Here is a 13,131-nt window from a genome sequence, read left to right as displayed (position 1 = left end):
GGGAAATGACAAACCAAACCTCACAAAGACTCTCCTGGGAAGATGAAAAATTAACCAGGCGCTTTTGGGGGTGGGAATGTGAATGGCTGTGCTGGATGCCCCGTCTTCAGCCTCGGGACACTTTCCTTCCCCAAAGCCATTTTAGTCAAAGGTCATGTGTGTGTCTTGTCAAAGGCCAGCTTCCAATGGAATCACTGTCCCACGGGATAGCGGCCCCCTGACTACATCTGCATTGGAGAAATCCCAAAAGCAAACGGCCCAACGCAAACAAGAGCAGTCGGGAGCAGCCGTCCCGGGCACAGCTCCCAGGTCCCCGGCCCGCAGCCGAGGCCGCGTCCGCAGCGCCCCGGCTGGATCAGGCGCCGAGACACCGCAGCATGGCCCGCCACGCCGATCCGGTACGGTAGGCGCCCCTCTGCCGGTCCTCCATTGCTTGGGCTCCCGGGTCAAAGCTGCTGTTCTGTCTGTCGAGCAGGGAAACCTTGCAAAGGGCCTCCAGATTTGCCGGAAAACGGTCCCTGTTGGGCTGCGTTCCCATGCACTCAGCTGGAGCAATTTGCAGGCGCGCAAATGCGCAGCTTAACTAATTTCGAGTTGCTGTTGCCAGAGAAAGTTGGGGTTTGCAAATACGTATCTCGTTTCTGGAAAACGAGCTAGTAGAACTTGCAGACAGGAACTGTGGACGAGTCTTGGCTTACCACCGATCAAGCCTGTGGCAAGTGGGCGAGCCCCTTCGGCCATAACTACCCACAGGGGACAGTGAGCGCTGCCCTCCTGGGGCAGCAGAATCACCAGGACTTCTGATGTTACCTGTTGAACAGGACTTGGCAAGAAGGATGGGGATTTTTAAATCCAATTTTTTCGGTAACGTCTCTGGACTCCTACACTTGTCCCAAGGAAATAGAATCATCTTCCTGATGGAGGCAGCCCCTTTCCCACAGCGGATCCCGCACCCCCCTCCCAGCCCCCCACCCCCGCAGGTTCCACAAAGGAAAGGTGTTGACTGACGTGCATAGTTCCCGATCAGGCAGTCTCTTGGCCCTTTGTACTTTCCTATTTGAAGAGCTTTTCAAATGGATCTGGCTAATTTTGGATAAGAATAGAGGGAGCCTGGGTTCTCAGCTGATTATGGGTGCTTTTGATCTGGACTTGGAGTCTCCAAGGGCAAACAGCAGGTGGGGAGCCCAGCCGTTCTTCATCCAGGTGTGGATGGTTTCAGGGGTGGTATGGCTTCCACATTCTGGTTTCATTTTAACAGGTTAAATAAGGAGCCGTTTTTCACTGATAAAGGGAACGAAAACAAAAGCCTTTTCAGTGCTCAGCAGGACGGAGAGGGAGCCCTCCTCCCCCATTTTTTGTATTTGTTTATGTATTTATCACACGCTCAGTTCCAAAGAGGATAGGGGGTTTTCTACACTTCCTCTCACTAGGTATATATTGAACTTCTTCCCACTCGGTGGCCACCACGAGCTGCCACCTGGTTTTCTCCTTCTTTTTCCTCTTAGTCTTCTTGAAAGAATGGGTGACATCCACTGTCCTTCCACACCTACTCAACAGGCGTCTATCCACAACTCTGAAGACCAGCTTTAGTCAGGGTCACCAGAGTCTCTTTGTAGCCAAACCATAGAGCGTTTTAAAGCCTCTTTCCTCAGTTTCTCTGTGTCATTTTGAACAGTTGGGTATTCCTTTTCTAGTTTTTGAACTCTGCCCTGGCTTCTGTGACAGCCCACTTCCCTGATCCTCTTTTGCCCCTTTGAATTGCTTCTTAATGCCTCCCAGGACTTCATTTTATACACATTGGTGTGCCTTGCTGACCCCTCCTTGACTTTCCCTTGTCACCCTGAATTCTCCCTAGATTATCTCACCCTCTCCAATGGCTTCAACCATGACAATATAGATGTCTCCCAAATCTATAATGTGTGCTGATCTTTCTTCTAAAACACCAGCTTTTCATTTGTAGTATCTCCACTAGGATGTCCCCTAGAGCACCTTAAAATGAACAAATTCAAAATTGAATTTGTCTTTTCCAGTCTTCTCTCTAGTCTGCTCTCCCTCTTCTATTTTCCATTGCTCAAATGGCATCGCCAGTTGGCTGAGCCAAACACAGCAGAATCATCCAAGATGACTTCTTCTCTTTCACTGGTGACAGACTCACCAAGCCCCATCTACTTTACCTGCTGAATGGAGTTCAACACACACAGGTGTTGATATCTCTGCTACCATAGTTTTAGTTCAGTCCATTTTGGTCACAACTTCCCATTAGTTTCATTTGGGGCCAATTCTGCCCAACATGTGTCCCCACTTTGTCTCCATCTTTCAGAATTGCAATATGATCTGCAGATCCTCTGGGAAATGTTTTCAATGAGTCTTAATTTTTTTCTTTTAAAAGTAATGCTGGTATATACAGGTTCTCTACAAGTTGCATTTTACCTTCCTCTTCAATCTCATATCTTACCATTTACTCCCTGTCCACATATTATGCACCATTTGTGTGCACATTATATACAAATTTAGGCATTTTGAACTATTTACTAAATATGATTTTTCTTCTTGTATTTCTCCTAGGTCAGTGTCTAATCTCTATTTTTTTTTTAAGACTCAGCTGAAAGCCACTTTCTCTTGGAAGCTGTCCAGACCATCTGCTCCCCATCCTGCAGAATTCTCCCAGAGCTTCCTTTACTCCTGCTATCAGAGTACTTACAATTCTTTATGGCAATTATCTGTTCCTCTGTCCCCCACTGGACTATAAACTCCTCCAGGGCAGAGATCAGCTCTTTTTATCTTAGTATCTTTTTTGTCTTAGTATGTTTTTTTGTCTTAGTATCATTAGAGCTTAGTGCCAGGGGCTCAACTTTTCATGAATTCTCATGAATTATTATGCAGACTTTGTATGGATGCATATTATGTTTGGGCATTGAATTAGATGACAGAGACTCAAAAGCATATTTGAAAAATTTCTAAGATACAATATGGTAAAGAATGAAGATGAATCATGGTTAGCAGGAAAAGACATAGTCGTCCCTTATTTAAAAGAGGAAGGGCTTAGAATTTCTGGGTGTTTGAGATAATGCTCTAAGTCTCTGGCTCTGCCAACTTCCTCTATAATCCACATCTCAACTGGAGGGTTTCTCTTATTGCTACCAGCAGCTGTCCTAACCTTGTCCAAAGCCAGGAAAAGCTTCATGAAAGGTTTTTTGCAATTTTACCTCTGCTGACTTTGTGAAGGCAAAGATATCCTCTTCAGGTTGGAACCTGAAGGCCTTTCAGGAAGGCTTCTGTGAGTCTTTGATTAAAGTGGTCCAGAATGGATCAGTGAGAGAAATCTCTAAGGACTCTCTAGTGAGTGATAGAGCCTTTGGGAGGTTACAAATGAGAAAAACGTAGTTCTCATTTTCTGAAGAGAGAACTATGTACATTCTGAAACCCTAGACAAAGAGGTGAATGGTGATTACATTCTTTAGGGAGTGATTTAAACTTCAGGCTCTTCTTAAACTGTTGGGACCATGGTCCTTTTGACATTTTTGTTGTATACTCTTCTCAGGAAAAAAAAATGTGCAATACACAACACATAGCTCTTTGTATAAACTTTCAGGGGGTTCATCTATCTCTTTGAGTTGTTAGGGACCAGTTTAAAAAAAATCTCTAATTAAAGGACTAATTTAACAGACATTTGAGAGAAGAAAGTAAGTGGTGATTAGGAATCAATTTACAACAAATTATGCATGTTCTCTGTTTTGAGAGTAACCCAGTGTAATGTGTGCCAATGACCACGAATTTGGAGTCGGAAGACCTGGGCTCCTGCTCTTGCTCTGGCAATCACTACTTGTGTAATTTTCTTTCTGAGTGATTATTTTCTATAAAAAATGATAACGGATGATGGAAGTTTTAATTGGTGCTTCCCTGGAAGCACCTGGGACATGGTTATACTTAATAATCATTAATTTAAATCCTTGATTACAGGAAGACTCAAGCCTCACAACATCCTTTTGGATGAGAAGGTTGCATACAGCCTGGCTTAATGACTGGTTGAGTGCATGTGTTAAAGAAAAGCTTATGCATTAACATATGGATGTATTTAGTGGTATGCTACTGGACTCTTTCCCCATTCCTGATAATTTATCTATGACATCTTTGAAGGCATAGCAAAAGAATTATGTTGGCTTCAAGAAAAGGAATAAGGGTTAGGAGCCCAGAAGCTATCAATAAGTTGTTGTCTGTTTAAACTTATTATTTTCAGGATGTGTGTGTGTACAGATACATACAAAATTTCTTATGCATGCATGGGTCTTAAAAGTCAATTGCAAGTTATTGGGTGTGGGTATGTGTGTGATGGAGACTGGGTAGGAAGGAAAGGGAAAGGGAGACTGAAAAGGGGCCAAAGAGGAGGTACATAGAGAGAAAGAGAGGGATAGAGAGATGGAAGGAAAAAACAGAGAGGAACAGTTAAGGAGAGAAGTGGTGGTTTCATATAGTTAAAGGGTTTAAACTGACAATAAAATCAACAGTGAGGTATTTTTTCTAAAATAAAGTTAGCTTTCATAAAAAGAGATTCAAAGTATAGAACATAGAAGGTGGACAGCGATATTACATATAGTTGTTCAAATCATATTTGGAACAACTATATCTTAATCTGAGTCATACAATTAACTTACAAACAGTTATTATTTTTTGGGCACCAACTATGTGTTAATCATTTTGGTCGATGCTGAAGACAATGGTGCACTCAGGTAAAACTGACCTCATGGAGTTTACAATATAAAGAGGTGCTAGATGAGGAACCAGGTGGCTTTAATTGGGTGTAACACTTGCTTTGATAGAGGAAGCATAGGTCTCTGTAGAACCACTTAAGAAGGGGTATTTCATCCAGACTTAATGAGCACAGGATAAATTTTCTAGGGAAATTGATGTCTACATTGAGGCACAGAGGCCGAGTAAGGATGTACAAGGTCAAGGTGGTAGAAAAAAGTGGGTTCCAAGTACAGGTGACCTTTAACAGGCCAAGGGCAAGAGGAGCTGTTTAAGAAAGCGAAAGATGGAATTCAAAGGGTGGGAGACATTTTTATTTTCTAAAATGGCAAGACAGTTGATGACTGAAAAAAGATACTGAGTTGCTGAGGAAACATAATTTAAAAAGATCTAATTTTACTTTAAAATTTTTCATTTTTATTCTAAAATTTGGTATTTTATCGTGTGTATTTATTTTGTATAAGATTTTGTGTATATACTTATTTTTTGTGGTACTGAGGTTAAAACTGAGGACCTTGTGGTTGTTAGCAGGTGCTCTACCATTGGAACCACACCCTCAGCCCTGTACATACATTTTTAGTCCTATAATTTAACCAACATGTCTGATTTGGAAGTGTGTGAATAGCCTGTAGGCTTTGGAAAGAAAAGATTGATAACTGATAACTATAATACTTGAACAAAGAATCGAATTTGAAATCTAAAAATTTCAGAGTCTCTTTATCAATGTGAGACAGAGATTGTTTACAAGCTGAATGTAAGGGAAAGTGAAAACACGTTTGTTACAGAGTAAAGATAATTCTCTGAAAAGAGGGACCCTGTCTAGTGTTTTGGTGTTTGGAGAAGGTATGAGGCCATGGACTTGAATCCTTTTTTAAAAAATAATTGATCAATTGATAATAATTGATTCCAGGAATATTATAGCCTGGAATGTTTTCATCGGAGAAGAAGCAAGATTAATTGGGAAATACTCTGAAGTTGTTAGGTCACTTTTCAACAGTGTAAACTAGAGATTTTATTATGGGTTGAATTGTGCCCTCCTTCCAAATTCATATGTTGATGTTTTAATCCCTCAGAACTCCTGTGACCATATTTGGAGATAGTATCTTCACAGAGGTAATCAAATTGAAGTAGGTCACTAGGATGGATCCTAACACGATGTAATGATATCCTTATAAAAGGAGGAAATTTCAACACAGAGGCACACATGGAGGGAGGCTTCAGAAAAAACAATCCCGATGACTGACACGACGACCTCGGACTTCCAGCCTTCAGAATGTGAGCCAAGAAATTGTTAATTAACACTGTTTGTGGTACTTTGTTATGGTAGCCTCAAGATGACTAATACACATTTCTTAAGACCATAATACCCTCAGCATGGTTTCATCTGGTAACACTCAACACAACATTATTTTACTTTCCAGTCAACAGAGATTCTGATGTTGCTCATAGGAACACTAGGTAACAGTGCTTTGTAGTTTATAATTTATAAAGCATTTTCATATCCACGATCTCTTTGATCCTGGCCAAAGTGTGTGAGATAAGAATTGCTATCATCTTGATTTTACAGAAAGGAAGTTGGGGTTTAAAGAGACCAGGTGAATTGTTCAAATATGCAGTTTGGAAGTAGAGCTGAAATTCATTGTGGGGCTTCTGACACTAAGTACCATGATTTTTAAATATGAAAATATTATCAAGGAAAAGGAAAGGCTTGAGAATGATTCCCTAATAAGAGAGAAGGGAAAAATCCTCATTTCAGTTTCCCAATTCCCATGCAGATCACAGGAACTCGAAATCCTTGAAGAAAAACATTTCGAGGGATTTCACACAAAAAAGGGACCTCAAAAGTAGATGTTTAGCAAAGGTTTATTTAGTAAAGCAGGAAAAAGCAGGGAGAAAAAGAGAGAAAGGAGCACCTCTTGATATGCAGGAGGTGTGGCAAGAGTCTCATAATGGTGGTCCCTGTCCTGGGTATATTTTTACCACCTGAGCTGTGAGTGGGGGATTCCAACTTGAACCTTTACATTGGTTACATCACTTAGCAGCCCCATATCTTTTTGTGACATTCCTATGCATGGAGACAATGGGCTTAGAGTGGATCTGTTACTCAAAACTTGGATAGGGAGCCTAGGATGGGTCTTCATATTTCTCAAAACATAAAGACAATGAGTATAAATAGGTCATTCAAGGAGATTGCAACTTATTAAACACCTAAAGGAAGGGAGAGTGATAGGAGGAGTGCTTGCTGCTCTTAATGATTTTCAACTTCTGGATTCTATCTTAATTTCTCAGGCACTTTATCTATCTACCGTGTCACTTACCAGCTCCCTGCTTAAGATTTGAAAGGATAGGGATTGTGGCACGATAGGCCATATTTCCCACCTTTTTATAACTCCCTTGAGAATGGGTTTCTTAGCCCATTTATTGGAATATATCTGAAGTCTGAAGGCACCTATTCCATCCACATTTTCTTGATCAAATATTTATCAGGAATCTTTGATTTAAGCCTCTCTGTTTATATGCACAGAATATTTCTTCTTTACTCAAAAGCTTTGTTTACCAAACTAGGCTTTCTCAGTTCACAGTTTGAACACTGACAAATCCAACTGCAAAAGTTTGGATGTGTTGGATATAATTGGATTTTTCCATCATTAATACTGTTGAGATATTAATTCAACATAGTAACATGAGGGGCACCTAACATTTTCCTGGAAGCTGCTTGACTTTAATCAGCAGGAACAAATGCAAGATTATGGCACTTTTCCTTGGGTGACCTAAGCTTGTTCTTGGCATACGTGAGTGCAGAGCCCTGGGATGTCTCAGTGGCTTCTACCCAGGGGAGTTATTAGTTTTGGACCTTGTGGATAATTCCATAAGAATGCAGTTCTTTTTCTCCTGAAAAGAACAAAATGTTGCTTGTATTGAGTTTTCCTTATTAATTAAACCATTGGTTCCAAAATTGTGCAGCCATAGTAATCTATAGATATGGTTGTCAGATTTAGCAAGAATAAATAGAACAAAATAGACAGCAGCAGCAGCAGTAATAATAAAATCCCAACATACGCCAGATGAATTTTAATTATTTATTTCCTCAACATTGAAAGTACTAAAAAATATGTATCTAGCAACTCTAAGGATTTTGGGAGAACAGTGTTGATAATTTTGCAGTATGTCAACATTTCAAAAGTTGATGCATAAATGAAAATGATGCATTTATTCAAGTAAGACTTCAGAGGTTATTGACAATGTTAAATTTTTTTGATTTTGGTTGGAGCTTTTTTTTTTTTCCTTCTAACTTGAAAGCACTGGTCATCTCATGCTGGAACCATAATTATACGACCATTTTTGATGACTTCTATTCCAGGACTCATGCAAAGTACTTAGATTAATCATCTCATGCAATCTTCAAAACCAAGACTTGGCAAACTATAGCCTGTAGGACAAATCTAGTACCACCTATTGTTTTTTTTGTTTTGGCTTTTGTTTTTTCAAGCACTGAGTCAAATTTTTTATTTCACTTTTGAAGGACAAACGAAAGCAAAGGTAAAAATCTTTTTCCGAACACAGTCTTAGCAAAGGGATCTTTTGGAAATAGAAAGAAATATCTAGGTTAGTGGATCTCACATCTTAGCTGCACCAGAATCACTTGGAAGGCCCTTCCCCCACAGTTTCTGATTCAGTGGTTCTATGGTAGGCTGAGAGTTTGCAAAATCTAACTATGCTGACGCTGATGCTGCTGATGTAGGGATCATACTTTCTTATTTTTTTTGAGACAGAATCTCACTATGTAGCCCAGGCTGGCCTCAAACTCATGATCCTCCCACCTTCACATCCCCAGTGTCAGGGTTATACCGCCACACCTGGTTTAGAGATCATACTTTGAGAACCGCTGGTTTAGACTCTAAATAAAGTTGTCTGTCTGTCTAGTTGTCTACCTACCTCCTTACTTATGCAATTTACTTTATTATTTATATATTTAGTTGGCAAATGAGAAATTATATATATATTTGTGGTATGCAATATGATGTTTTGATATATGTATATATTGTGGAATGAATAAAATAAGCTACTTAACATATATATCACCTGGCATCCTTATGATATGTGATGAGAGCATTTGAAATCTAGCTTTTTAGCAATTTCCAATTGTAAAATATGTACATTATTATGAAGTAGTCACCATGTTGTTCCATAGGCCTCCAGAACTTATTCTTACTATGTAACTGAAACTGGGTACCCTTTTACTAACATGCTTGCTCATTGCCTCCCACCTCAGTCACTGGTAATCACCATTCTGCAATCTGTTGCTATGCATTTGGTTTTCTATATTCCACATATAAGCAAGCTCATTCAGTATTTGTGTTTCTGTGCCTGGATTTATTTTGGTAAGCATAATGTCCTCTTGTTTCATCCAGTTATTACAAAGGATAATAGCTCTCTCTCTCTCTTTTTAAGGCTGAATATTATTCCATTGTGTATCTGTGCCAAATTTTCTTTATCCACTCACCTGATGATGAACATGTAGATCAATTACATATGTTGGGTATCGTGCTGCAGTGATCACAAAAATACAGTAATCTCTTTGACTTTCTGATTTCATTTCCTGGGGACATATATTCAATAATGGCATTTCTGGATCATATGGCAGTTCTTTTAAAATTTTCTGAGGAATCCCCATACTGGTTTCCATAATGGCTGTATCAATTTACATTCCTACCAGCAGTATAAGAAGGTCCCTTTTGTCCACATCCTTGCCAACATTTATCTTTTTGATAATAGCCATTCTAACAAGTATGAGGTCATATCTCATTGTGGTTTTAATTTTCATTTCCCTCATGATTACTGATGTAGAACATCATTTCATATGCTCATTGATCTTTTGTACATTTTCTTTTGAGAACTATCTCTTGAAACTTTTGCCTATTTTTAAATCAGGTTATTGGTTTTTATCCTACTGAGTTGAATTCCTTATGTATTTTGGATATTAGCCCCTTGTCATATGTATGGCTTACACATATTTTCTGTGAATATTTCAATAGATTGTCACTTTATTTTGTTATTTCCTTTTCTGTTTAGCCCCCATGTGTTTTGTAAATAAAATTTTATTGGAACAGAGCCTCCTACCTCCCACCCCCTATTTGTTTCCATGTGGTCTATGTCTGATTTCCCACTATAGCAACTTGGATCACTTTACTAGATTGTTCCGTGGCTCATGAGACCTAAGCATTTATTTTCTGGTTTCTTACAGAAAGTTTGCTGTATCTGCTCTAAACCACCCTTTTGAGAAGTTGCTTTTATACCCATCAGAATGAACAAAAGGCTAAGTAACGTAGAAGGGTCTCAGCCACTCTTAGAATTCAAACCAAGGTCTGCTGAATTTCAGTTCACCCACTCATACTAGCTGGTCTGAGAAGCTGATTGTTAATTGGATTTGTCTCCAATGGACTTAGTAATGGGAACCTGATTAGTGATTTCTGATTAAATACCCATCCATCTCAAAGATAAGCACCTAGGCTCTGGAGCCACGCTACATTACAGCTCTATCATTTTATTTCTCTGTATCTACTTACTACCCACACAAATTATGGATAAATAATAATACCTGTTGGCATGATTAAATGAGGTCTTGTCTAGAAAGAAAATACATGAGCTCTGGATATGTGGTGCACAAGACATTTGTTGTTTTCATTTAAAAAGACTATTTCAAAGAAGAGAGTCTGTGGGAGCAGAAACAGAACGTGGAAAGGTTGCAAACCAAAGCATCTCTCATAGTTGTCTATCAGAACTCCTCAACCAGGAAGCTCACAGAGCACAGAGGCCCATATGTGTCAGGTAGTAGCTAGAAAAGAAGCTTTTCCAGCTTCTTGACCTGACCACATCTCTTAGTCCCTTGGCTGGCCACATGTGCCTGGGAAAAGCCTGTTACAAGATGTTCATCTATTGCTTTCTGAGCCTGGACCTCTTATTACTGTTATCACTAATATTTATAGTCCCAATATTCACTCCCAATGACTCCAGATTGACTAAAAATGTCATCAGGGCTACCAGAGAATTACCAGCCTACACAATACGAGACCAGCAATTTTCTTCAGAAACATTCAGTCTATAATTTGCCCCTTAGGTTAAAAACAAGAAAAACAATCAGTCTTTCCTAGTATTCCTCACCCTCCAAAGCACTAGGGACAGTAGTGATTATGTACAGGTTATTAAGCATATTAGAATAGCCTTGCTCTTTTGAGGAGATCAGGAGACAGAGATGTTCCTGAGCCTGATGGGAATGAAAGACTTGAGACATTGCTCATGAAGCACTCCAAGGATAACAAAGGTGAAGTGACTCAAGGCCGAGCCATGATGTCCGGTGGCTTTGCTGAAGTGAAGCAGTGAATGTAGTGAGTGTGTGGATGTCGTCATGGGGCCTTGCAAATTGCCTAGCATGTCTTGGATGTCTAGGAGCAGGAGTATAAAAAAGGGGAGAGGCATTATTTTTCTAGGGTTAGGACTCAGTACTCCTCTAAGATCTAGAAAGTTCTTGAAAGCTCTGGGCTTAGGGAGGGGGCAAGCTGAGGAGGGATGGAAGGGGAAGTCCCTAGCAACTCTGGTGCATCTCATTTTATGGGAAGCAAAGCTTCCCATAAATAAGCTTCCCAGTAATAAGAGGTCCAGGCAGTTGCCTGATCCTTTATCTCCTCTACCTTCACCTTCTTCCTTCCATCCTCTGGTTCCATCTTCCTTCCTCTTTCTTCAGTATACAGTTCCTTCATTAATTTACTCACCCAATGTTAATTGAACAACTCCATGTACCAGCACTGTGCTATGATCCAGGGATAAATGGGAAGGATATAGCCTTGGTACCTATAGTTCAGTGGGAAAGGCACAAATGTCAGGAGTTAGGTAAGTGCTGGAAGGTATAAACACAGAGGGAAGAGAAAGAGAACAAGGTGGGTTAGAACGGGACAATGTGGTCAGGGAAGGCTTCTCAGCTCAGTGAGATCATGGGAAGAGAAGTCCAACAATTTACAGTTCCCAAACTCAGGCAGCCAGCAAATGACAACACTGAAGTTTGAACCTACATTTGTCTGACACTAAGAACTATTTCTCATTAAATCTTAAAAACTATACTTGCTCTCAAACATTTATATTCAGCTGTACAACAACTTGAACAACAATGGGAAGCCAATCCATTCTTTCCTTCCTTCATTCATTGTGATCATTTACCACAGATCAGTCATGATGTACATACAGAGGCAAAATGCAAAGTTCTGTGCAGCTGTGAGCACCAGTGCTGAGCAATGTTGAGAAAAACATTGTCAGGCTAGAGATGGGGTGATGCAGGAGTTCCAGTGCTCTTCAAATTCATCACAGTGACTATTTTGCCCTTATCTCTAATTTTGTTGTAGAGAGAGTATAAGCAATAATAGGAAGGAACAAGGGGTTTTGCTGGTTGAGATAAGGATAGCTATACAGGGCATTGACTCACATTGATTTCCTGTGCGTGGGTGTTACCTTCTAGGTTAATTCTTTTTTATCTCACCTTTTCTCTAGTTCCTGGTCCCCTTTTCCTATTGGCCTCAGTTGCTTTAAGGTATCTGCTTTAGTTTCTCTGCATTAAGGGCAACAAATGCTAGCTAGTTTTTTAGGTTGCTTATACTCTCTCTACAACAAAATTAGAGATAAGGGCAAAATAGTTTCTGCTGGGTATTGAGGGGGGGAGCGGGAGGGGGTGGAGTGGGTGGTAAGGGAGGGGGTGGGGGCAGGGGGGAGAAATAAACCAAGCCTTGTATGCACATATGAATAATAAAAGAAAAATGAAAAAAAAAAAATAAAATAAAATAAAATCCAAAAAAAAAAAAAAAAATTCATCACAGTGCTCCCTTTACTCCATAGGATTACAGCTCTCATTAACATGCAGGGCACACACATCCCACTTGTTGATTCCTTTCATTCCTAGGCAAACACAAGTGTAATAAGAAGGCAAACATGTCTGTGCAGGTCACAGGTTTTGGTTGGGAATGTGGGTATCTCGGGGAGGTTAGGCTGATGCTAGCCAAGTTGCCACTGCGGTGTGAGCTCTGCGAATCATTCAGCACTCCGGTGTTGGAGAGTAATGTTGGCTGGGCTGCTAATTATATGCTGTGACCCACTGCTAGGGGAAGATGAGAAGAACTGAGGGTTAGGATTGGCAGCCATCTTTTTGTCTGTTTAAATTTCTGTCTGTGAAATGAGGCTGGTCCAGGCACGGGAAGTTCAACACTTTTTATGCCAGAAATTGTAGAACTTTCTGGACATAATAGAGATATAATTGCTGTCCTTGTGGAACTTTCAATTTAGTAAGAAGAATTTCCAACATAAACTCAATGGAAGGAAGCATGGTAGTGTGGAAAGATCATG

The 13,131-nt window shown here is 40.1% G+C and overlaps 1 protein-coding gene across 1 annotated transcript in view; it reads left to right on the top strand.

Annotated features, from left to right (window-relative positions):
- The first annotated feature begins 237 nt into the window (after positions 1–237).
- Positions 238–13,131, top strand: part of Enpp2 (ectonucleotide pyrophosphatase/phosphodiesterase 2) — a 104,742-nt gene continuing 91,848 nt past the window's right edge. The window contains exon 1 of the mRNA XM_074069116.1: positions 238–398. Coding sequence (XP_073925217.1) covers positions 378–398 — 21 coding nt within the window. The 5' untranslated portion in view covers positions 238–377. The remainder of the gene's footprint in view (positions 399–13,131) is intronic.

Source organism: Castor canadensis, chromosome 3 (genome assembly GCF_047511655.1).
Source record: "Castor canadensis chromosome 3, mCasCan1.hap1v2, whole genome shotgun sequence".
NCBI classification, from domain to species: domain Eukaryota; kingdom Metazoa; phylum Chordata; class Mammalia; order Rodentia; family Castoridae; genus Castor; species Castor canadensis.
Note: the sequence above shows the minus strand (reverse complement) of the source record. Positions and strands in the feature narration are given on the sequence as shown.